The sequence below is a fragment of the Condylura cristata genome, unplaced genomic scaffold, assembly GCF_000260355.1.
Source record: "Condylura cristata isolate star-nosed mole 26May11 unplaced genomic scaffold, ConCri1.0 scaffold00005, whole genome shotgun sequence".
In the NCBI taxonomy this organism is placed as follows: Eukaryota; Metazoa; Chordata; class Mammalia; order Eulipotyphla; family Talpidae; genus Condylura; species Condylura cristata.
The window spans coordinates 59,099,864-59,125,157 of record NW_004567106.1 but is presented as its reverse complement, the minus strand read 5'-3'; the positions used below and the strand labels follow the sequence as shown (position 1 = coordinate 59,125,157).

The 25,294-nt window shown below is 63.1% G+C and overlaps 1 protein-coding gene across 2 annotated transcripts; it reads right to left on the bottom strand.

Annotated features, from left to right (window-relative positions):
- On the bottom strand, positions 1-25,122 carry FLNC (filamin C, gamma). 2 transcript variants are annotated; one of them, XM_004677019.2, is made up of 48 exons: positions 24,768-25,122; positions 20,329-20,577; positions 18,698-18,795; positions 18,406-18,556; positions 18,196-18,314; positions 17,930-18,007; positions 17,569-17,731; positions 17,219-17,419; positions 16,316-16,453; positions 15,837-15,963; positions 15,561-15,697; positions 15,169-15,362; positions 14,972-15,085; positions 14,243-14,386; positions 13,915-14,038; positions 13,636-13,796; positions 13,351-13,441; positions 13,097-13,266; positions 12,803-12,920; positions 12,448-12,710; positions 11,500-12,097; positions 10,815-10,988; positions 10,549-10,711; positions 10,096-10,256; positions 9,274-9,441; positions 9,072-9,195; positions 8,577-8,733; positions 8,314-8,503; positions 8,141-8,164; positions 7,781-8,028; positions 7,264-7,344; positions 6,873-6,972; positions 6,470-6,610; positions 6,089-6,217; positions 5,825-5,998; positions 5,134-5,295; positions 4,842-5,045; positions 4,356-4,508; positions 4,116-4,238; positions 3,753-3,995; positions 3,322-3,591; positions 3,095-3,232; positions 2,887-3,002; positions 2,121-2,253; positions 1,851-2,027; positions 1,466-1,684; positions 983-1,192; positions 1-869 (listed from the first exon to the last, which is right to left on the bottom strand). In XM_004677019.2, exons 1-48 carry the CDS (start codon positions 25,120-25,122, stop codon positions 682-684), a joined length of 8,163 nt encoding a protein of 2,720 aa, XP_004677076.1. In that variant the 3' UTR covers positions 1-681. The 2 variants fall into 2 exon arrangements, with proteins under 2 accessions (XP_004677076.1, XP_004677077.1); XM_004677020.2 differs by lacking the exon at positions 7,264-7,344.
- Positions 25,123-25,294: the final 172 nt, after the last annotated feature.

Below are 25,294 nucleotides of genomic sequence, written 5' to 3'. Positions count from 1 at the left end.
ACACACACACGAGGACCAGCCCAGCCTCTGCGACAGGCCGCACTTTATTTGGAGTTTTCCACCTAAGCAGCTCCCAGCTGAGCCGCATGACATGTGCAAAAGTCCCCCCAGAAAGCTGGGCCTCGCAGTGTGTAAAAAAGGCGCCCATGGGGCAGAGCTGTGCAACCATAAAAAAAGAAAGAAAAATCAGTTCTCCAGGAAGCCTGGCTGGGGGTATCGGCCAGGGCCAGGCCAACGCCAAAGCTGCCACTGGGTCTGGATCTGCTTTCTTCTCTGTGCTTTTCCAAGTCCTTGTGGCCACCGGAGGGGCCAGACACAGTCCTCACGGCGAGGAGGTTGGCCGGCAGCATGGTTTGAGAGAGACCTGTCACACATGCAGACACCCCCAAACGCATGCTCCCCCACTGGCCTGAGCCCCACCAGAAAACTCGGTTTCCCTGGCCTCCAGCCCGTCCCCCAGCGTGCCTTCATGACACACTGGAGGAGAGGGCAGTGGCCGGAGACAGGGCCCTCCACCCCAGGACACAGCTGGGTGGACACACGCCGTCCGCGTCATACTCCAAGGCAGGTGTGCGTGGTGTCTGACCCTGTGCGTGGGCATCTGGGTGTGACACTTCGGGGGATGTGAGTCTGTGTCTGGCCAGAGGTGGGGGCCGAGGCTGGGGGAGGCACTTCTGGGGTTCAAGGCACATTGACTTTGAAAGGGCTACCGGGGACACTCTCGTCGCCCCACTTGACGATGAGGATGTAGTCCCCTTTCTCCTTGACGGTGTAGGTGACGTTGTAGACCCGGTTCCCCATGTGCTTCACGTACACCTCCTCACAGGGGGTCTTGGGCCCGTGCACGCCCACCATCATCATGTTGGTGCCTGGAGAGGGAGGCAGTGAGGGGCAGACTCACCCCTGGGCCTGCCCCTCCCGCCTGCACACACACCCACACACACACCCAACACCCCGGGAGCCCGCCCCCTCTTCGGCCTGCCTGCTTTGCTGCAGTCCACCGTGAAGGAGTTCTTCTGGCCCACAAAGGCCTGGGACAGGCCGGGGCCCCGTGTCACCACCTTGCTGGCATCTGAGGAGAACTTGGGGATGGAGCTGTAGCTGGAGCCCCGGCTAGAAGACGACTTGGTCACAGTCTCCACCAGAACCGTGGATGTTTCGTGCAGGCTGTGGCCTCCAGACAGCCGAGGACCTGAGGGCGAGTGGGGTGCCCATGAGTGAGGCCAGAGGCCCGCCCTGCTCCCTGGGTCGTGGGCCCTCAGCTGGAACTGACATTACTTGGGGCCCCATGCTCCCTTCTCTGGTGGAGACAGCCGGCTCCAAAGCCCAGGCCCTGGGCTCTAGGTGCACTGTGTGAAGCCAGGCCCATCTTACTCCTGGGACCCCGACAGTGATATTCGTGGCAGATGGAGACCTAGGCGTGAGCCATCCGGCTTGGGTGGCAGGCACCTCCCAGCGTACTCACCTGTGACTTTGGCCTTAAAGGGGCTGCCCACGATGTGCTGGGGGCCACCGTACTTGATGGCAATGAGGTAGTTGCCAGGGGCCATGGGAGTGTAAGTGACCACGTGGCCCTCAGGACACTCCCGACAGTCCAGCTGCACCTTGGAGGGGCCGTCAATGGTGACAGACAGGGCTCCTGAGCCCGCATTCAGGGTGTTGACAATGAACTCCGAGGACACACCTGGGACCGGGGAGAGCAAGGGTGTAGGCAGCAAGGACTCGGCAGCCCGGAGCTGGCCGGGCTCCGGAACCCCCGGTCAGGCTTCAGCACCGGCCCTGCCTCCAAGGGGGTATAGGACGGGAGACAGCATCTCCCTCTCACCCCTCCTTCCCAGGCCCACGCTCACCAGTGGTGCCTCCTTCAAGACCAGGACCGTAGGCTGACACCAAGCCTGGGTCCCCAGCCTGGCTCTGCTCCCCCACTCGGATCTTGAAGGGACTGCCAGGGATGTGGGCGCCATTGAACTTGACATCGATGGAGTGGACACCGTTCTCGTGGGGGATGAAGCGGATGGTGTGCTTGTCTGTGGGGCAGAGGGTTTGTGGGTGAGCTCTTGCCTTGCCAGAAGGTGTTGGCCTGGCAGGGAGGGGCAGGGCCAGGGCCAGGGCCAGCTCACCACTGTCCAGCTCAGAGACATAGCATTCCTCCACCGCACCCGAGGGCGTGTGCACCCTTGCATCAATCACCCCCCGAGCACCATTCAGCTGTACTGCAAAGGATGCTGGCTGGTTCACCTTGAGCCCCGTCTCCTGTGGAGGCCACAGAAGATGCTCAGACCCCTGGGAGGGTCTGGAGCACTCCCCGCTGCACCCCCCAGTCCAAAGGCTCCCACCCCCCAGTCCCAGTCTGGCTGATCTCAGGTTCTCAACAGGGCCGTGGGTGGCAGGGACTGAGTCTGTGGCACTGGCATCCATCTGCTAGAAGGTGGGCCCACATGGCCCAACCTCCCACATGGGCCCTGTACTGGGCCCAACAGGGAGCAAGAGACGAGGTGCCTGCCTGGCTGCAGACCCAGACACTGAAAAGCCTGATGCCTGACCACGCTGTATGGACGGTGAGTGAGCTTGTGGTAGCTCAGATGAGGAGAGAGGCGCCTGGGCTTGGCCTGGGCATGCCCTGGAGGAGGCAGGTAATGGGAGACTGGGAGAGGTGAAAATGAGCCTACAGGTGAGGTATGCACCCCAAGTCTAGAGTGAGGGGGAGAGAGGAGAGGCATAAGGACTCTGAGGCGAAAGTCATTCCAGGAGAAGGGATGGAGCCCCTGTGCAGACAGGTGGGACACCTGTCTGGCCCCTCCAAGGCCACTGAGCCCTTGGTGACATGCACTGCCTGGACTTCTGGCCACCTCTCGGGGCATCGGAGCCACCACCCTGGGCACACACCTGGAGGCTGGTCACTGTGAGGCGGCGAGCATCATCTGAGAGAGAGGCCACGGGCACCACAAAGGGGCTGTCTGGGATGTGCTCGTCGTTGAACTTGATAGAGACCTCGTAGTCACCTGGGAGGGGAGGCCAGTCAGCAGGACCAGTCAGCAGGACCTCCTCTGGAAGGTCAGGCAGGGCCAACCCGCATCCCACCGTGGACACCTACCTGGTTCCTGAACAACGTAGGACACCCCACAGGAGCCATCTTTGCGGTCCTCAAATGCAATCTCGGCCTTGCTGGGACCTTCCACAGCAATAGACAGGCCCCCAGCGCCTGCTTCTCGGGTCCAGATGCTGAACTCGGCTGGAGACAGGGCAGGGGCACCTCTTTAGCCCACGGCCCATCCCTCTGGCCGCCCTGCCCAGGCCTCCTCCCGGCCACCTGCTGCTCACCTGGTACACCGGCCACCCCTCGCTCCAGGCCTGTGCCTCCAGCTCGCACCTTGTGGGCGCCGCCTTCACCCAGCGGCCCCACCGTGAACTGGAAGGGGCTGCCTGGGACGTGCTGGCCTCGGTACTTGACCGTGACGGTGTGGGGCCCCATCTCCTGGGGCACGAAGCGCACGCTGTAGGCACTGTCCTCTCCCTCCACGATTTCTGCAGCTTCCGTCTTGCCCGACGGGCTGGTCACCTGCGCCGTCATGTCCTGGGAGCTGGCTTCACCTGCAGGGGTGGGGCTGGTCAGGCTGACCTGGGGGGCGCAGGCCCAGTAACGCCCCTCCTCCTCTCAGACCAGCCCTGGCCCGCTGACAGCCCCCACCCCACTGTGTCCTGGGGCGCCAAGACCCCGGCCTCCCTGCAGCGCCCGGCCCAGCCCTGCTCACCTTCCTGCTGCCTGGAAATGCTGCCGAAGGAGCCCAGGCGTTCTCGGCCCAGGAAGTCCCCGAAGACAGCGGGGAAGGGGTCGCCGCCCACCTGGGTGGACTCCTCCACCCGCACCTCCCGCTTCGTCTCCCCACCCCGCGTCTTGCTGATCTCAGTGCGCTCGGTGCGGGTGTAGGTGTGGCTGCTGCGCGTGAAGGTGCGTGTCAGGCGCTCCTGGGCTGACACCATCTGGAACCAGTTCCCTGTGGGACACGGGGCCAGGCAGAGGAGGGGATGTGAACAGGCAGGACAGAGGCCCGGGGCGGGCTCGGGGTCCCCGCCTCCCCAACTCCTCATGCCGCCAGGCGTTTCTGGGCTCGCACCTGGGATCTTGAGGTTGAGGTCACAGGTGCTGCCGATGGTGGCAATGGAAGGCGCCTGTCTGCGCCGGGTGATGCTTTCCTTCATGCGGCCCTCGCCAGTCACCTTCACTGTGAAGGGGCTTCCTGTGGGGGGAAGGGCGGGCGGCTCAGACCCCCTCTGGGCTTCCAGCCTGTCCTGCCCACTGTGTCCCTCCCTCCTCCCCAAACCCCCCCCCCCCCGGCCGCAGTCCAGAGCCTCACCTGGCACGTGCTTGTCGGCAAACTTGATGTTGATGATGTAGGTGCCAGGTTCGGTGGGGCAGTAGGTGACTTTGCATGTGCCATCTTCCATGTCCTCACAGTTGATGTCCACCTTGCTAGGGCCTTCAATGCTCAGCCCCAGCCCCCCATAACCTGGTGGGATACGTCACCCTCAGTCTCTGCCACCTCCTGCCACTCTGCTGTCCCCAAACCCCACCTGGAATGGGCACCACTATATAGTAACCACTAACGAAAGATGGCCCAGCAGGAACTGGGGTGAGCCAGGCCCTGACCCAGGGATGGGCAGTCTGGAAAATCCCCTATGTTAAGCCTCCTGCGTTCCGGAGAATGAGGGAGAGACATACTCAGGGTCGGCTGACCGCGCCCCTGATATGTGAATCCGCCCTATCAGAGACGGTGTGGCCTATGTACAGGGTACTGGCCAGTCCTCCAGCTGAAAGGGAGCGTCTCTGGGGCAAGACGTACCTGCGTTTCGAGTGTCCACGATGAACTCAGCCACCTGGAAGGTGTGTCCCTCGGACAGGCCCTTGCCCCAGACCCGCACCTTGCTGGCATCCCCGATCTCAGACGGCCCCACCAGGATCTTGAAGGGGCTGTTGGTGACGTGCTTGCCACTCTTGCGCACACTCACCACGTGCTCCCCAACCTCCTTGGGGGTGAAAGAGATCCCTGTGGAGGGGACGGAGGTCAGGCATAGTGCCCTGGGCCTTCTTGGGCCCTCCCTCCCCACCTCCCCCCGTCCTGGACCCCCACGCACCAATGTGCCGGTTGGGGAGCCGCTTGAGCAGACAGGGCTCCTCATTGCCCGAGGGGGCGCGGATGCTGGCCGTCAGCTGGCTCAGGTCACTCTCGGTGATCTTCAGTGACACGTCCGTGGAGGTGCCCACATTTAGCTGCGATGTCCTCATGGAGTCATCGCCTGGGGGGGGAGCCAGGGTGTCAGGCAGCTGTGACTGCAGGAGACCTGGCAGGTCCCCCGGAACTTAGCAGAGACGAGGACCACCCACAGGCTCAGAGAGGCCCAGAGAACAGTCTTCATTCACAGACTGGGTGCTGGGTGCGGACTGGCACCCCTGTGGGCATCTCTCAACGTGTGCATTGCAATGAGTTGCATAGATGCATGAAAACAAAGCACTAGGCTAGATCAGGCAACAGAGACCCCTTTCGCTGTGTGGCTCTAGGTTGCTTATCCTCCCTGGTTTCCTCCGCTGTCCAGAGGGACACTGCATACCACAATAACGTCACTTCAAAGACTAAATGAGATGAGGAGTTTCAAAACGTGGAGGGTGGGCTGCTATTTCTCACCCCGTGTAGACAGGAGAGAGATCCTTGCATTTCTCCAAAAATGATCCCTGCCACCTCAGACAGCCCTACCTGAGTGCCCTCTCCCTGAGTTCTGCAGCTGCCGGCGTCAACCTCGGCTCTGGAGCGCCCCCGGGCCCACCCACCTGTGATCTTGGCCGTGAAGGGGCTTCCCGGGATGTGCTTGTCGTCGAAGCGCACGATGATGCTGTAGTCTCCAGGTGCGGTGGGGAGGTAGGACACGGTGCAGGTGCCATCCTTGTTGTCCTTGCAGGTGATCTCTGCCTTGGACGGGCCCTCCACCGCCAGGGACAGACCCCCTGTGGACAGCACGGAGCCGAGATCAAAGGTCCTGCTCTTCCCCCTGCTGCAGGTGGCCCCCACCGGCCCTCTGCTCGCAGCTGCCTCACCTTCCCCAGCGTCCTTAGTGACAATGGTGAAGGTGGCCGGCTTGTTGACCATGCCGTGGCTCAGGCCTGGCCCGTAGGCACTGACGTGGCGGCTGTTGATGGCGTCCACATAGAACTGCAGGGGGCTCCCTGGGTGAGCAGGAAAGGGGCTGGGTCAGCTATCTGAGCCCCCGGGGCCCCCAGCACCTTCCACTGCCTTCCCACATCTCTCCGCAGGGGCCTCGCCAGTGGATGTCTGCTTCTCACCAGCACATGCACCTCCCCAGGCCTAGCCCGGTGTCTGTACATCGTAGGCACTCAGTAAAGATTTGTGGAAAGCACACAGGCAAGAACGAGGTGGCCACGGGCTGCCCCGAGCCTGGCAGCCTGCCCCCCACTCACCTGGGATGTGGTTGCCATCGTACTTGATCCCCATGTGGTGCAGGCCTTTTTCGGTGGGCGAGTACCTCACCGTGATGGTGCCGTCCTTGTTGTCGGTGATGCTGGGCCGTGCGGTCTTCCCAGAGGGCATCCGCACCTCCCCTGCCAGGCAGACGTGGCTATGTAGGGGAACCCCTGCACCCCAGCCCCTGCTCCTGTGTGGTTCTGTTTCCACCCCAGAGATGAGGCCAGAGACAGCCTGGGATACTGGGATGAGCTGCGAACCGGGAGCCAGAGGCTTGAGTCTGGGTTTCAGCTCTGCCCAATTTGCTGTGTGATGCTGGGCAGCTTACTTCCCCTCTCTGGGCCCCGGTATCAGGTATCCTTCGGCTAAGCCCTCATGCACAAGGCCCCAGGGCGGTACCTGTGAGCTCCCCTTTCTGCACCGTGAAGGGGATGACCAGGTTAAAGGGCCTCAGCATGGACTCCATCGGCTCCACGGGGACCACGGGCTCCTCGGTGGCCTGCGGCAGGTGAGAGGGGGTGGTCAGAGGTGGGGGGGCTGGGGGAGCCTGACCTGAGCCACGACTGAAGTCCAAGAAAATGAGGAAAGAATGAAACTCTTAATGGTGAAGCCAGAGCTCAGCAGAGGTGCGTCAGCTGCGAGAGGAGAGTCGCCGTGCCCAGCTCAGGGACCCATCTGCCAGCCTGAGTCCCGCCTGCTCCCCGAGATGGCCCCCACACCACGCTGAGGGATAGAGGGAGAAATGGAGGCTGAGGAGGAGGCGCGTGTGTGCCCAGGGGCGGGGCAGTACCCAGTGTGTGGGGTAGGCGCCTGGCCGGGGCAGCTGCAGCACGTCGGAGGGCTCCTCCACGTGGGGCATGGGGTCACACGCCTGCGGGGCAAGGACGGAGAGCGGGGTGCAGCGGGCAGACTCGGCCTGAGCCACAGGGCTGGCTCGGAGCGTAACCGGGGGTCCTACATCCTGGCTGGCCCACCGCACCATGGCGGGGCCGCTTCGGCACGCTTCCTTGTCCTGCAGGACCTCGTTGTCCTGCAGGGCCATCCTGGGCAGATGTGCCAGACGGTGGGCCTGAGGGTCAGGGGAACTGCCCAGCCAAACAGCGCTGACCACTGCCAGAGGCTCCAGAGGAGGGCTCCCCTCCCACGCTGGGAGGCCGCGGCGGAGCAACCCCTTGACCAGGGCGCTGTGGGCCCGTAATCCTTCGGACCTGCGGTCAGGGTCAGGGACTCCTTGCCCCTGCTGAGAGGGCCCGGCCCCGCCTCCCAGCCACCACCGACGTCCAGCCCCGCGCGGCCGCCATGCTTACCAGCACGTGGAAGGGGCTGTTGGGGATGTGCTCGCCTCCGAAGCGGATGGTGATGACGTACTTGCCCGGCTCGGGCGCTGTGTAGTAGATGTCGAAGGTTCCGTCGTGGTTCTCAACCACGTCCACGTCGAGCTCGGCCCCGTCGGGCGTGGACACCGTGCAGGTCACCTTGCCCTTGCCTGCTGCCTTGGCATCCACTGTGATCACCGTCTCCTCCCCGATCTGGATGCGGGGGCCCAGGCAGGCACCTGCCACACAGAAGAGCCGGGTCAGGGGCCCGTGGGCACGGGGTCGGGTCCCTTCCGTGCCCAGGTGCTCCCACCACCACCAGCCCAGAGCAAGAGGAGAACGGGGACTCACCCAGGCCGTGGCCGCCAATGGACACTGGAAATAGAGAAGAACGTGAGATGGGACAGTGTGGGGGAGGGGCGGCCGGGAGAGATGGGGAGACTCTCTGACTTGGAGGTGCCCTGGGGTCCGGGCCAGGGGCCTGGATGGTGGCCATGGGCAGAGGAAGTGGGGTGGGTGCCCACCTGTGACAAGGCACTTGCTGGCGTCCCCAGTGGGCAGGGCATGGATGCGGAAAGGCGAGTAGGGGATCTCGTCGCCGCCGTACTTGATGGTGATGGTGTACCGGCCGCTCATGTCTGGCAGGTAGGACACGGTGTAGGTGCCGTCCCCGTTGTCCCGGATGTTGGCCTTCTTGGGCTTGCCCTCGGGGTCCTAGGGAAGGAGCAGAGGTCAAGGCCAGCCTGGGCCAGAGCCCGGCCTGGAGGCCAGCTGGGTGTGGACTCACCAGGATCTGGACGGTGAGCAGACCCTCCCCGGCATCCCGGGCGTCAATGGTGAACTCCACAGGCAGGCTGGCAGGGATGCCAGAGGCGTTGAGGCCGGGGCCGCTGGCCCGCACTTTGCTGGCATCGTGGGCTGGAAGCACCTTGATTTTGAAGGGGCTGGTGGGACGCAAAGGAGGGCGAGTTGGCTGGAGGTCAAATGGGAGGCCTGGCGTTCTCCCCGCATTCAAAACATGAGGGAAAATGCCACTGGGCGGGGAGGCGGGACAGCCCGGGAGCGGATCACACCCTGATTGGGGAGGGTCCCTCAGGTCAGCCTTGATGCGGCTTGTGTTTCTAGTCTCTTCCAGGACAAGAGCAGATGGGGTAGCAGAGACTAGACGAGGCCAGCATAAGTGGGGTGGGCTCTCCCAGGTCTCTGGGGACCCAGTAGATCGGATCCCACGGGCAGCACCACAAAGCTTGACACGGCCTGGCGGGCCAAAGCTGACCCTCACCTTCGGGGTACCTCCTGGTCGGCGTACTTGACAGCTACGGTGTAGGGCCCGTCAGTGGCTGGGGTGTAGTGGACTGTGTGGGTGCCATCCCCGTTGTCACGCACCTCCACAGGTTCCGCCACACCTGGGTGAGGGAGCAGGGTCACCCAGCCTCCTGGCACCCCTATCCCGCCTCTTCCACCCTACCCCAGACATTCCATACCTGTGGGGCCCAGCACAGCCACCTGCAGGGGGGCCCGGCCAGCTTGGCTGCAGTCCACTGTGAAGGTCTGGGGTACCCGGGCCCTGACACCGGCCCCCAGCCCTGGCCCTGAGCACTTCACCTTCCCGGGGTCCACCACATCCTTCACCGGCACCCGGAACGGGCTCCCTGCACGGAGGACAAACACATCAGGCCCTACCCACCCACATGCCAGCGGGGTCTGTGACACTGAGGGGCCAGGGAGGCCAGTCCCGCCCTTGAGACGCCCCCGGGAGGCCAGACCAACATGGGCTTGGGGACGTGCCACGAACCCAGAAAACAAGGATAAACAAACTTGGCTGCAGACGAAGCTGGGCAAGCCTCACTCATTTGGCCCATAAGCCTGGAAGAAGCACTTCGTGTGTTAATACCATGTTTAAAAAGGAGTATTTTAAAAGGAAAATGTGTTCTTGACCGTATGAAATTAGATATAAGATAAGCTGGGGGTGGGGGCGGTAAGCCCAGTTTCGCTGGCCCAAATGATTCCATAACTGAAAACGTGAGCTGCTGCCCATCAGCTGGGCCGTGTGGGGAGCAAGGGGATCTGGCTTGGGGACAGGGAGAGTGAGAGCGTGACAGGCTGTCCCCCCGGAACCACTGGAAGTGACCTGGCCTGGCTCTGGCGTTCCAGCCCAAGGCCAGGGTGCCCAGCCCTGCCCTCCGCCACGTTCGCCACGCCCAGCCTGCCCCTCCTCGTCCTCCCTGGCCTGGGCTCGTGGCCCTCTGCTCTGGGAGGAGCCTCCACCGCCCCCTCCCCGTCTCCTGCCCACCCTCCCCACACACCTGGGATGGGCCGCCCCCCAAAGGTGATGTTGACGTCGTAGTCTCCAGCGGTGAAGGGGACGTACTCCACCGTACAGCTACCATCCTTGTTGTCCTTGCAGGACATCTTGGCTTCTGAGGGGCCCTCGATGGCTAGGCCGAGGCCCCCGGTTCCGGCACCCCTGCAAAAGGACATCTCCATCAGCTGAGCTGCACCAGCGACTGGGGTGTGAAGGGCAGCTGTGAGGGGCAGGGTGGGGAGGCCGTGGGCTGCGAAGGACGGGCTGCCGGGGGCCCAGCTGAGGAGGGACCACACACAGGCGCTGACCGGAGACCCTGGCAAGGCTGACGCTGGGTGACCCTGTAGAGGGGCTGGGGCAGGCGGGAGGCACTCACAGAAGCACAAGGGGAGGGCAAGGGGCTGGATCACGGTGGTCACAGCGTCAGGGTCATGGTTGGGAAAGGGGAGGATACCTGGTCTCCACAGTGAAGCGGTTGGCCTTGTTGACCAAGCCGCTCTCCAGGCCCGGCCCGAAGGCCCGCACGCGGGTGGGGTCGCAGCCCTCGGTCACGCCCACTCGGAAGGGGCTCTTGGGCACAGCCACGTCGTCATACAGCACCTCCACCAAGTGCACGCCTGGAAGCCGGCCCACGAGCGAGTCAGTGTGGGCACGACCCCCCAGCCCCGCCACCCTGGGCACGCCGCGATGGGCTCCCCTCCCCTCAGCCAGGCCCCTCACCCTCCTCGTAGGCCGTGTACTGCACGCGGTAGGTGCCGTCCCCATTGTCTGTCACGTAGGTGTCTGTCTTAGCCCCAGAGGGGTTGAGCACGCGAGCTGTCACGTGGTTCCCACCCGTGGCTGTTAGGGATCTTGCGTCCACGGTGAACTCGGTGGTCACCTCGCGCAGGACCCCTGGGCCCCAGGAGAGAGCTCAGTGAGGTTTGGGGGTACCTTTCACACAGTAGCTCCTCTGCCCCCCAAACTCTGAGGCCATGACTCTGCTCCAGCTGTTCCTCACAGCCTGAGCCGGCCACCCTCGTGCCTGAGCCCAGGCTCCGTCTTGCACAGCCCCGCTCCAGTGGCTGTGGACTCCAGGGGTGCCTCTGGGTCATACATGCCTCTGTGCCCCCCACCCCATGCCCAGCTCAGGTGGCCCAGTCCCCCTCGTCACTTTACCCCACAAGGCTTCCGCTGCACCCTCTAGAGCAGGCTTCGTGTGTTCAGATCAGGGCCCCCCATCCCCGAAAAATGGCCACAGGCAGACAAAATTTTGCCACAAAAGCAAAAGCAAAGCGCCAGACCCTGCCCTCACCCCTGGCTCCCTCTGCATTATCTGAGCCCCGAGGACCTCAGGATTGTCCAAAGTCCCCCGCTAGCCCCACAGTGGCCAAGCCCTCGGCGCCGCGGACTCTCACTCACTCACCGTGAGGCTCCACGCCGGGCCCCGAGACCTTGACTCCACTGGTGTCCACGGCCGGCTGCACGTGGACGCGGGTGGGGAACTTGGGTACCGGGTGCCCACCGTACTTGATGGTGATGGTGTAGGTGCCAGGGAAGGTGGGGCTGTAGGTGATGTGGTAGGTGCCGTCCGCATTGTTGTGAATCAGCACCTCGGCCTTGACGCCGGCATCTGACAGGATCTCGATGGTCAGCTCAGCCTCGCCCGCCTCCGAGCAGTCCACGGTGAAGGTGGCCGCCTCGCCGGCCTTGCCTCGCTCCAGGCCCGGCCCGCTGGCCCGCACCTTGCTGGGGTCGAACACGGGCTGGATGGTGGCCTTGAAGGGGGAGCCAGGGATGTGGGCTTCGGCAAACAGGATGTTGATGGTGTACTCGCCCGGCTCGGTGGGCAGGTAGCTGACGGCACACGAGCCATCGCCGTTGTCCTGGCACTCGATCTTGGCCTCGCAGGGGCCCTCCACGGTCAGCCCCAGGCCGCCGGTGCCGGCCCCCTTGGTGTCGATGGAGAACGGCGCGGGGCTGCCGACCAGCCCGCCCGTGAGCCCAGGGCCGTAAGCACAAACCTAGAGGGAGAAGCAGGCGGGGATTCCTTACACCCTCCCGTGCCCCGCCCTGACGCCCCAACTCAGCTCAGCTCTTCCAACTATGGCAGCTACTACACCCCTGCTCCTCGGCAATTCCAGATGGGGAAACCGAGGCAGAGAGCGACATCAGCTGTCCCCGTGAGGGGGCCTGGGATCCACATCCAGGCCAGACCCAAGCGCCGGTTCTTCATTACTGAGCTGTCTCAAAGGTCGTGTGGGGGTGGGGCGCTACTTCAGGGACCCCTCCGCTACATGAGGCCCCCTGCCCTGCACCCGTGACTCACCCTTCCCGCCCCCAACACCCAGCTCCCGTCAGACGAGCTCCTCACCTTGGAGGGGTCAGGAGGCAGGACGCCCTCCACGGCAAAGGGGCTGCCAGGCACTGGGTGACCGTCGTAGGTGACGTCCACCTTGTAGGGCCCCTCCTCGGGGGGCATGTAGCGCACAGACTGGGCTTCGGCTCCACTCACAGGCTCCAGCTTGCAGGGGATGGGTCGTCGGGAGGGCGAGGTCATCCGCACGTCCAGCTGGCCCTGACCGCCGGCTCCTCGTGTGTCCACAGAGAACGCCTGCTCTTGCCCCACAGCCACCTCTGCGTGGACAGCGAGGTCCCTGTGAGCCCCGACTCCAGCCACATCCTCCCCACACCCTCCCCGCCTGCCGGGCGGCTCCCGCCCCACTTACTGCTGTTGAGGCCTTGAACTTTGACTTTGCTGAGGTCCAGTGGGGGCGCCACGTTCACCACAAAGGGGCTCTTGGGGACAGGGTCCCCACCATAGGTCACCGTCACTGCCATGTTGCCCTGTTGGGTACAACGGGAGGTCAGAGCTGGGTGGCAATGCCCTTGACCCAGGTGGACCTGAGGCAGCGTCCACTGTCAGGATGGAGGCAGCGAAGGGGCCAAGATCAGAACTGGTCCTTTGAGACTGGAGGAAGGACACTGGCACCCCGTGTGCCGGGAGGGGGGGCAGGGCACACCTGCTGGACCGGGGTGTACTTGACGGTGTAGGAGTAGTCGTGGTTGTCTATGATTTCAAAGTCCCGCACGGCCTCGCCCTTGGCGGCTCCAGCAAACTGCACGTCCAGCTTGGCCTTGCCGGCTCCCTTGGTGAGCACCGTGAAGTGAGTCGGCTTCCCAACTTCTACACCTGGGGAGCCCATCGCACGGTGGTGAGGACCGGGTGGCCGCCTCACCCCAGCACCACCCAGCTCCGCCCAGCCCCGGCACCCACCTGTGCGGTTCAGCCCGGGGCCCTCGGCCTTGACCTTGCTGGCGTCATGGGACGGGCCCACCTTGATGTGGAAGGGGCTGGCAGGGATCTCCTAGGTGGAGAGAAGGCCAGGTCAGGGTGCCAAGGGCAGTCTCCACTAGAGACCCCGGCCCCCATTTCCTCTGGGGCACGCTGCCATGGTCATCCGCAGCATGACCAGTGCTCGATGGCCGCGGACTTGACCCCGACAACAGCGTCTCAAGTCGCCAGGTGAGACTTGGGAGGTGCAGAGCTGCGGCTGCGTACCTGGTTGGCAAACAGCACCATGATGGTGTAGTGGCCGGCCCCCGGCGGTGTGTACTTGACTGTGAAGGTGTCGTTGTCATTTTTGATGATGTCAAAGTCGATGTCAGCCTCCGCGGGGCCCACTACTCCCGGGGCACATTTGATGCCGATGCTCACATCTCCTGAGGGGAGCAGGCAGGAGCTCATGTCATGAGTGGGGCCCAGCAGCCTCCTCCAGGGACCCTCCCACAGGGCTGGGGGGCCAGCGGGCTCCTCCTTCCTCGCCACAGCTGGCCTCACCTTGCCCGGCCTCACTGCAGTCCACTGTGAAGTAGGTGGGCTCGTTGGCCTTAAGACCTGTCTTCTCCACGCCCGGGCCGTACACCTTCACCTTGTCGGGGTGACTGCCCTCTCCCACGTTTACCTGTGGGAGGGGAGTCCGCGCTCAGCGTGACGCCCTTCCCAGCACTGTCAACCCCAGCTTTAGTGGGACCAGTTGCCACCCCTGGCAGGGGTCTTGCCACAGGGAGGGATAGCTAGGGCTGGAGGGATAACAAGCCCCCACGGGGGCTCCCCCCACTTCTGGAACCCCCGGGAGAAGGCAAGGGGCAAGGCGAGGGATACCCACCCGGAAGGGGCTCTTGGGCACGTTGACGCCTCCCCAGGAGACGATGATGGTGTGCTTAATGGGCTTGGTGGGCACGTAGGAGCAGCGAAAGGTGCCGTCGCCATTGGGGATGACCTTGATGTCGATGGGGCAGCCATCTGCGTCCTGTGGGAATCCCCCCATCCAGCAGGGTCTTACAGCCTCTGCTGGCCCCAGTGGAGGTCCAGCTCCCACCACCTTCCCCCACCCCAGGCCCGCAGACCCCGGCCCCTCCCCGCTGGCCTCAGACCACAGAGCCCAGTTGCACTTGCTCTGGTGTCCAGAGAGCACCCTGGAGCCAGGGGACCTGGCTTGAGGCCATCTGGTGTGGCCTGGCCTCCCAGGCTAGGACTCTGAAGCGTGGCGGCGGAGGAGAGGCTGGGCTAAATCAATGTTCCTACTAGTGAGTCATGAACCTTGCAAAGGAAAAGCATCCTCTTGGACCCTAGAATATATTCATTAACCTCCAGAAGTCAAGAGACGCCCATTTGAGAAAATGATTTGGGAAACCAATGTCCTACTTGAGCAAATCAGCTTTTAATTACAGATGTTCAGTGTGTGTATGTACATGCATATTTATATGTTGTTTCTAAGGTTAATGTCTATAAGGCTTCATGTCCTGCCTGTAAACCCCTGCCTCCCACCCACCCCAGCCCTCCTAGGTTCCCTGACCAGGGCAGTGAGGGACGGCAGGACCGAGGAAGGCCTCACCTGGGCATAGAGCTTCAGGTCTCCCTTGCCAGCTGCACGGGCATCAATGGTGAACTCTGCGGGCTTGTCCACGATGCAGCCAGTGGGCTCCAGGCCGGGCCCAAAGGCCTTCACCTGCGCGAGGGCCAGAGGGAAGGGCTGGCTTGGGGACCCCCTCCACACCCCTCCCACGCCCGGGTGCAGGGCTGGGACCACACCTTGTCAGGGAAGCAGTCGGGTGGGGCGGGCTGGATGTGAGCGATGAAGGGCGAGTCTCGGATGTCCTCATCGTCACAGATGACGTGCACGGCGTACTCCCCAGGCTCCGTGGGCCAGTACCGCACGTCACAGGAGCCGTCGCCCTTGTCGTCACACTCGATCTTGGCCTGCGAGGGCCCCTCGATGGAGAAGCCTGGGTTCAAGGCGGCGAGGGTCAGAGGGCCAAGAAGCACCCTGGACACTCAGGCTGGTCCCCAGGATCCCCGCCCCAGTTACCCTGTACCCCATCTCCCTATTTCACCCCGACATGACCTAGTGTCCTGCACCCTGTCCCCAGAGCCCCTCCATCACACTGCTCCCCAGCATGCCCCCTCCGCCCCCACTCACTTACCCAATGTCCCCACCTCCGTGCCAATGGCCTCCACCACAAAGTCGGCCGATTTGCCCACCTGGCCAGTCTCCAAGCCAGGGCCCCAGGCCCGGACCTTCTGAGTTCCTGCCTCTGGGCTCACCTGTACCTCAAAGGGGCTAGACAAACATGGCTGGGGTCAGAGCCAGGAAATGCCTCGGGGCTACCCCGTCTCTTCCCCCAGAGTCGGGGAAGCCTGTCTCCCTCCCGCTGAGGGCAGAGAGAGGAAGGCAGGACGGTGCGGTGCGTGGGGCTTACCTGCGGGGGATGGCATAGCCGCCCCATGTGATGGTCACCACGTACTTCCCAGGCACCACTGGGTAGTACTCACACTCGAACACACCGTCTCCAGCCTCCCGCACCTTCACCGGCTCCTCTGTGCCCTCTGAGGGGAAGCAGGGAGGGTATCAAGGCTCTGTGAATCCCTTCAGGGAGCCGTTGGGGTGGGGGTGGGGGGGCAGAGCTGAAACTCGCCAGACACCACATGTCTTCCCTGCTTATTTCAGCCCATGCAGCACCCTGGGGGAGCGTATCACCCCAGGCTGCAGACTAGAAACTGAGGCAGAGAGGAGGCTGCCAAGTCTCCCGGAGCCTCAGCAGGAAACACGGTCCTGGCTGTCCCTGGTCCTGGCTGTCCCTGGCTGTCGCAGTCTTCAGGGAGTCCGAGCCTCAGGCGTATTCCTTCCCTGTCCCCGACCCGTCCACCCCCGTCCCTGGCCCTGGGCCCTGGCACTCACTTGGGCCTTTGACGGTGACCTTGAGCTCCCCGCTGCCAGCGCCCTTGGTGAACACCTTGAAGTCAGCCACTTCTTTCACACGCACACCCTTGGGCTGCAGGCCTCGCCCAGAGGCACGGCACGCATTGGGGTTACAGGCTGGGAGAGAAGAGGGAGAGACTGGTGTGCTGCAGAGCCTGGAACCGCGAGTCTCAAACCCTCCCCCCGCCCCCTCACTGTGCAAAGCCCTCATCACAGGCACAGGCCAGGGCCTCATGGGAGCCTCCACCCCCACCCCCGCCCTGCACAACAGGGGCAGCTGGGAGCCACGCTGGGCAGGGAGCCGGCCACAGCCCCAGCAGCCCAGTCACAGAGCTGCCGTCCACCGTGCTCCCCAGAGTCACTGCCACTTGAGACCAGGGCATGGCAGGGGCTGGGCAGAATGAGGCGAAGAGACTCAGGGATGATGGGTCCTTCACCACCCGCCAAGACTGGCCATCCATCCGGAACTTCTGAGCTTTCTCAGAGCCACCATCAACTTTGGGAGCCAAGCCATGCCACAAGACAGCAAAGCCACAGAACAAGAAGGGTCTGCTGAACGCGCAGCCTGACGTGGGTCACGGGCAACGCACGGAAATCAGCGTGCCCGGAACACTGCCAGTGGCCGTGAACCCAGACCTTGCCACTAACACAGACGAAAGAGTGGTGACCTCAGCCTGCCACGGAACACGTTAAAGGACCTGTGACCTGGCCACAGAACAGGCAGTGGCATGTAATCAGGTGGCCATGGGACACGGGACCTAGATCTCATCACAGAAATCACCAGGCGCGTGGCAAAGACGCCCCACTGGCCACACAACACAGGCAACGGCGTGGGCTGTGTCCCGCCTGGGGGGCGGTGCTGGGAGACGTGGGAGCTGCTACCTTCCGCCACTTGGACGGGGAAAGGACTGCGGGTGATGGGGGCCCCAGCGAAGGCCACGTGCACCGTGTGCGGCCCCTCCATCACGGGCCTGTACGTGCAGCGGAACGTGCTGTCGCCCTTGTCCTCCAGGGCCACCTCCACCGTGTCCTGCCGGCCCTGCGGGTCCACAATCACCACGGAGACATCACCGGTGCCGGCCCCTGCCGTGGACAAAGGCAGTCAGCGCCGGGCACTCACGCGTGCGGGGGCTACCTGCCCCCGAGACCGCCCTCCAGCCGCCGCCTGCAGGCCCGTCAGGAGCTGCGCCCCGACATCCCGCCTGACACCTCGCCAACCAGTCCATTCTCACCCGCAGTGTAGATGTCGAAGTAGGTGGGTTTGTTGGCCACGTTGCCCACAGGCTCCAGGCCAGGGCCTCTGGCTGAAACCTTGTTGGCATCCCCCAAGGCCATGCCCACGTTCACCTCAAAGGGGCTATGTTCAATGTTCTGGCCAGCAAAAAGCACGGTCACCTGAGGGACGGGGTCAGAGGTTAGCTTCTAGGGGACAGCAGTTCTGAGGGGCCGAGGGGCAGAGCAGAGCCAAAGAAGGTAAGAGCTGGGTGGCGATGTGTGGGGGTCTGGGTGGGTGTGAGCTCGGAGAGGGGTCCGTTCATCCAGCCAAAGCTGTGGATGAACTTGGGGGGCCGGGAAGAGTAAGCCGTTGGGTACCTTGTGCAACCCCGCGACCTTGGGCATGTAGGAGACGGCATAGGTGCGGTCCTTGTCATTGTTGGGGACCACCTTGGCCTGTTGGGAAGGGAAAAGAGGTGGGGGGTCGTCGTGGCAGTAGCTCTGTTGACCCCAGAGTGCCCCACAGCCTCCTGGAGAGGCCTCCCAGTCCCAGGCTGTCGGGCGCTGGCCAGCTCCAGGCCATCCTAGTGCTGGCCCTCTGGTCTCTGGTTCCACCTGCGCTGTGCCTCCAGCACCCCCCATACCTCCTCGGTGTGGCCCTCGGGGTCCTCGATGTACACCAGCACCTCGCCCACGCCGGCGTCCGCGGTCTGCACCGTGAAGTGGGCGGGCTGCAGCACGGTGTTGCCTTGGGGCTCGATGCCTGAGGGGCAGAAGGAAGAGCCCCATTACTTCAGGAGACCCGTCCTGGCAGGTACCCGCCTGCCCAGAGGCCCTGGGGGGCCCATACCTACCAGGCCCGTAGGCAATGGCTTTCTTGGGGTTCAGCTGCTTGGAGCGAACAGGGGCTCCAGGCTTGAGCTTGGCCTTGGGGAACTGGGACAGGTAAGTCATAACAGAATGCTCGTCCACGTTGGGGTCCACAATCTCCTCCGGGGCAATCACCTGCCACAGGAGGAAAGGAGTTGCCAGGGGCCTCCTGTGCCTAGCCGCCCCCGTGCCCACCCATATCCTGACCAGGATGCACCCACCCTCCATCCTGGCCCTCTTGCTCTGCCCTCTTCCCCTGCTCAGGCTGGGATGTACCTGAGGCACCCCGAGCCAGTCGTCTGCCTGCTGCATGGCCTCCCGGGCGTTCTGCACAGGCTTGTTGGGGTCCCAGGCTGCCCAGTCAGGGCAGAGGCCTAGAGAGGTGGCAGAGGAGATGAGATGAGATGAGCAGTCGGCCAGACGCACAGCATTTGCTCAGGCACACTCTCCCAGACGGGGGTTCACACCCACTCCCACGCAGCTTTAGGCCCCTGACTGGCCAGGTTCCCGCTGACCCTCAACCTTACGGTCCATCAGCGGAGAGGCCTGTCACTGCCTCGAGGCCCAGTACCGACAACGGACCTCTGCCCTAGCTGATGCCACCAGGCACCAGCCTTGCCAGTCGGTCTCCTGCCTGTCCAGGCTGCAGCAGAGACCCTGAATGCCAGACCTCAGGGAAGGTTCCTCCTCCTAGACCCCTCCTGTCTTGTTTTTGCCTCCCAGAGTGGGCAGCGGAGGCCAGAGTCCTGTCCACGTGTGCCTCCTACGCCTCCTGGATGTCCTGTCACTGCTGCCTTGCAGCCTCACATGTCCAAGCACTTCCCACATGCACTCAGGGCATAAGTCTCCCTCTCCCTCCTAACTGCCCACTGGGCTTTTTGGGAGAGGCTGGGTTCTCCTCTATGGCCATCTAGCACCCAGCCTCCTGCTGGAAGGAGGCTGAGGCACCCACAAACTGCTCCTGCGCCGTAGTATAGGGTAGGGCTGCAAGGGCCAGGCCACAGAAGGTGGCTGAGGTGGGGCGATGCTTGTTGTTGGGGAGGGGCCGGCTCAGAGCCTGGAACCCATGACTGGCCAGAACAGCTGAGCTCACTGCTGGCAGCCACGCCAGCTGAGGGCAATGGCTCAGCACTTGGGAATGCTTTCCCGAGTGGCCAGTGCCCCCTCCTCCCACCCCTGCTCCACGGCTGACCCCAGACTGGGGGAGGAGTCTCCCAAGGGGCCATGGCTCCCCAAGGTCAGAGCCTGCCGACCCAGACCCAGCGGGTCAGAAGATCCGCCTTCTCAGATGATGAGGGGCAGAGAAGCTGGACCCAGATGATGAGGGGCAGAGAAGCTGGACCCCGCAGGGCTCCCGCCCGGGATCCCCAATCTCCCGAGCCACCCCTCTGACCAGGCCAGGGCCTGCATGGAGACAGGTCACCTGCCCTGGGCACGCCAGACCAGCCTCAGTCCACATCACCCTGGGCCTCGGCCCCTTCTCAAAAGCGGCCCACGGTCTCTCAAAGATGAGTCTTTCTGGGTCTAACTCCTGCCCCTCTTGCTACAGGTCTCACCATGGTCCCCTTGTCTCAGCTCAGCAGAAATGTCCATGTGGCAAAATAGGAAGTTGGGGGATCAGGGAATCGAGGCCCTGGTTCAGTTTTGCCACAGATCTGCTCATTATCTTGCCAAGGACAAGTCATTGGCCTTCTCGGGACCGCGGGGTCCTTGTCTGTGAACTGAGAGGCTAGAAGCCTGCAGGGCCTGGCACGGCCATCAGGAAGGGCCTGGTGCCCACAGTGATCTCTGTGGTTCCACCCCTGGGGCCTTGAAATACTGTGGCAGCTGCCAGTCTCAGGGCCACCCGCTCGGGCCTGCTCTCCTTCGGGCTTAGGGCTCCCGGGTGGGCCGGCTGGTCCACTCACCAGGGGCGCAGTTGTCCACCAGTGCGCCCAGCGCTTTGCCATCCTGCCAGTCACGGTTGAAGTTGGTGATGGGCAGCTGGGGCACCTTGTTTTGGATCCAGCCGAGCAGGCGCTGCTTGGGTGTCTGCTTGCGGGCATCCTCGTCGTCCTCATCTTCCCACATGGGCATGGAGATGGAGTAGTGCAGGATCAGGGTCCAGATGAGGCCCAGGATCAGCTTCAGGTTCCCATCCACGATGGCCTTGCTGTCTGCAGAGAGGACGGGGCGCTCAGAGGGCCTGGGCCCTGCTGCCCCCACACTGCCTCCCCCCGCCTCCCTGCTCCTACGCCTCCCCTCCCTCTGCCTGCCAGGTTCTCTCCCTCCAGGACCCTCCAGCCTTAGGGACCCCCTAGGGTGTGCCCTGTGCATTCCTGCAGCAGGTGGCCCTGCCTCTGTTAGAGCCCTTGAGTGGGCCTCCACGCTTAGACTGGAAGCATCCAGGACATTCTCTGGGACTATGAGCTCTTGGGAGCAGACACTGTTTTGGTTCATTTTATTTTTTGACAGTTTCATTGAGGTGTGTTTAACATACAACAAACCACGCACATGGGAAGTACAGCTGGGTAAGCTTTGACAATTGTTAAACACATGTAGTTATCACCCCACGAGTCAAAACTGTAACTGCACCCCTCCCTCCCAAAGTCTCCTTGCAGGGGCTCCTTTGGGATCCTACCCCCCCTGCCCTCCCTTATCCCCCCATCCCAGGCAACCAGGGGTCTGACCTTGGTCATTAGAGATGAGTGTGTGTTTTCTAGCGTTTGATACACAAGTGGAATCATGCGGTGTATACTTTGTCCTTTGGTCTGTTTTCTCTCACTCTAAACACTGGATGTTCCTTCTTTAACTCAGGGTCTAGAGCTTAGTAGCATCTCAATAAGATCAATGTCGGCTGAGTGAATGAGTATTTTAAACACTGAACTTGGAGAGGAGTAGAGATGACCGCTTGCAGCCAGATTCTCCTCTGGATGCCATAAAAGGCTTTTTGAACAAAGTTCTAGGAGGAGGGCGGGCTTGAAGGCTTGAAAATCATATTTCCTAATGTTAGGAGTCAGCGACTTCACAAGAGCCAGGAGAAAGGTCTCCGAGGAAGATCCAGCCTCAGAAGCTGAGATCCTACTACTGGCCCCCAAACTTTGGGAAAGACAAGATGGAAGACAATGGACCAGACCTGGTTCCCCAAGAGGTGGAGGGATCTCATTCCCCTTAAACAGCCAGAGGGAAATACCCAGGAGCTGAGGCCACCCAGGTTATAGATCTTTGGGATCTAGCTTATTTGTAAAGGACATTGCAGGCCAGAAATCCATCAACTCTCCCAGGACCGCTTTAGGAGATTGGGAGGGAGCAGAAGCTTCAGCCTTGTTTACTGCTGTTGCCAAAGAGATGGGAAAGGGTGGGGCTGAAGGCAACCCCACACACATCTCCCCCCACCCCCAGCAGCTTCCCCTAACTAGGGCCTAGGCAACCCCAGCGAAGCCCACCCCACCCCCACCTGTCGCTAGGTCCCTCTGGCACTGGGCTAAGGCCCCTTGGTCCCCCACCCACTCACTGATTCATCCTTCCTTCCCCAGCAGCTCCCCAGCCCGCCCCCTCTACCCCTGGCTACTCTGCAGCACAATGGTTTGGCAGCTTTCAGATTCCATGACACACTCCCTCCCGGCTCCTCCGGTGTGGTGCTACATTCTCCCTCCAGCACAGGCCCGCAGCACTTTCACAGTCTTGACACCCAGGCCCCACAGCCTCGCACGACCCTGACAGCCTCCAAAGCCATGGCTGGCACAGCCAGAGGGTTTCTTGTAAACTGGAGCCAGACCCCCAGGAGGGAGGCCTTGAGGTTGCTGGAACTAGGGGGCAGAGGCCTTGGGGGGGTCATTCATACTTGCAGCAGAGTGAGATTCTCCCCAGCAACTGGCTCCCGGCCAGACAGCAAGTGCCTGGCTTGGAGCAGAGAGGGGTAGGGCTGAGTCCACCGGGGAGCGGGGACCCTCTCCCTCCTCCCTCGGGGAGCTGGGACCCTCTCCCTCCTCCCTCACCCTGACAGCAGAGAGGCCTCAGCCAGCGGGGCTTTCTCCCTCCCGTCCCACCTGCCTGGGGATACCCCCAAAGGGGTGGGAGGAGCCCCACAGCCAGTCTCAGAGGCTACCCCAGGCCTCAACTGGAGGGGGAGGAGAAAGGGCCTCCGAGGGAGGTGCTGGGACAGCTGCTGCCTCCTCCAGCCCCCCCTCGCTGGCTGTTGGCTCCAGGAGGTGGAATAGCAACTGGGGAACAGCTGCGGGACAGAGCTGCCTCATAGGCCTCTTTGTTCAGAGGGGCTGAGGGGGTGGTGGGGGCCGGGACTGGGGAGTAGGGTGAGACAGCACACAGCTTCTTCTGCCCAGGTTGAGTGCCCCCCTTTCAGGGGGACTTCTCAGATCTCACCGCTCTCCTAGAAAGGGCCGAAAGGGCCGCAGGGAGTCTTTCTGACCCCCCCTCCCAGGTACCCAGATGTTCAGTTTCAGTCCTGAGCCAACCTAGGAGGGCGGCCCTGGTTCGCCACTACTAAGTGGAGGGAGCCAGAGGAGACAGGATGCCCCCCTGGTGGGAACCCCTTTCCTTCTAGTGGGGGTTGAGCGGCCCTGCCCCCTGCCCCCTCCCCTCCCGTGTCAGCCTCCCGCACAGCAGCAGAATTGCTGACAGCTTATCTCATCAGTGAGTGAGCCACTTGGCCCAAATAGGGACTGGTTCCCCTTCCTCTCAGCGGGAACCGTGGAGCTTCCCTCCCTCCCGCCCCCAAACCCCGCTGTCGCTTCTTCCCCCTCTACTCAGAGCTGGCCCCTTCACTGTCCAGCCAAGGGGGCTGGAGCCAGGCACCGCCATGGGGGAAGGGAGAGGTGCGCTCAGGAAGGATGAGGCCTGCAGAGGGGCCTGTCGCCCCCGCAGAGGGGAGGGGAGGAAAGGCTGAACCGTTTCCTACAAAGCCTTGGTGAGGCTCCAGGCTCTCCCCGAGACCCCATTTAGGAGAGACCATCAGTGTGGCAGATCCCAGTGTGTCGGGGTCGCTGCCCTGGGCTATCTCTGGTCCCCCTCCCCAACATAGGCACCCCTCAAGTAGCCTGGCCCCAACCAGGGCCCCCTCCCCCACGCCCTGTCCTCAGGCTTGTCCTTCTGGAAAGCTCAGAGACATCTGCTGTGTCACGGAGGCAGGGCTATTTCCAGGCCAGCACGGGTTGGGGGGGGCAGTATTGGGACAGGCGGGGGTAAGGCCTAGAGATGGGACTGGACAGGGCAAAGGGCCTCCGACTGACCTCAGCCGCTAATTCAGGAGGCCTGGAGACACCCTGGGGGTGATGCGGGTGAACAGACATCCGGAGAGGTCTGGGTCAGCCTGGCTTGGGAGGCACCTGACCTCAAGTGATACTCCCCTCCTGGGGTCCCGGGGTGCAGCCCCAAATGATACTTTCCTATAAATCACCGCAATACTTTTAAGGCCTCACTGCCAGAGTAAGGGGGGGTCTTTCCCCAGGCCCCCAGACTGCAGGGATGTGTGCCAGGCTGCCAGGCAAGGGCAGCCTCAATCTACTCAGAGCCCACCCCAGAGCTCAGGCCTAGTGAGCCTCCCCACCCCCACAGCACTGATACACCTTCCAAATCTGGTTACACTCAATGACTTCCTCCCTTCTGCAGGCCTTCCCCTCCCTCTGGCTGCCCAGAGCTTTAGCCTCAGCCAATCCTGGTCCAGGGGATGGGCAGGGGGTGGGGGGCACGGTTTTGTGGGAGCCCCCTCCTCCACAGGCTGAAGCGGCTGGAGGACAAGCAGGGGTTAAGTCTCCCTGCCCTCGCTCAGCGCCTTTTTAGGTTTCTGAGGCTGCGTCCTGCCTGGCTGGGCAGCCCAGGAGCGAAGCAGTCCGAGCCCCACAACTGCCAGGCCGCCAGTGTGCTCTTCGCCTCCATGGGCCTGAGTCCGACCTGCTCCTCCCCTGTGGAGGTGCTGGGAGGCTGGGAAGCCCTTTGCTTTGTTTAGGGGGATACCCCCCAGGAATCAGTGTCAGGGCCCTGGCCAGTCCTCTCCAGCAAGGGCTGGATGGATTGCGGGGTGGAAGGAAAGGGAATCGTTAGTAGAGGGGAGCTGGCAGGAGTATTGGGGTGGGGTGGAGATTCTGGAGGTCTTAGAAAGGATGATGACCAGGAAGTCTGGATACCCCCCAGCAAGCGGCCCCAACCCCCAAAGCCGACAGTCCTGAGGAAGTGAAGTCAGTGCTGCTAGGTGGGCAGGAGGGCACGACCAGGTCCTCTCCCTGTGCCCGGAGCGGCTCTTGAGTTCCCTCAGCAGCGGGTGCCCAGCACCTGCCTCCCTGTACCCCGGGTCCCCTTTACCCCTGGCGCCAGCGCCCCCGGGCACTCCCCTCTCCCCTCCCGCACTGACCGATGGACACCAGCTTGATGTGCTCACGCTCGAGGAACTCAAGGGCCACGGACACGTTCTCCAGCTTCATCTGGCGGAAGTTGGGGCGCGGGTGGAACTTGCGGTACATGCGCTTCTGGCTGAGCACCTCGAGCAGCGCGATGAGGCGCAGCCCGTCGCTGAGGTCGCGCTGCAGGTCGGTCAGGCGCTTGCCCACGCACTTGAGGTGCTCGTTGCACCACCGCGTGAACGTGTTCTGCTGGATCTTCTTCCACGGCGCGTCCTCCGCGAGGTCCTTCTCGGTGGACGGCATGTCGTCCGCCTCGTCGCCCAGGCCGAGGCCCGCGGGCTCCGAGTAGACGCTGTTGTTCATCATGCTGGCGCTGGCCGGGGCAGGGGCTGCGGGCTGGGTCGGGGTCGGGCGGGGAGCACTGTCGGGGCGCGCTGGCGGGATGCGGCTCTCAACTTGTCCGCGCGCTGGGCTAGTGGGGCGGCCTCCTCGGTGCCTGCCTGGGTCGCGCTCGCGCTTCTCTCTCTCTCTCTCTCTC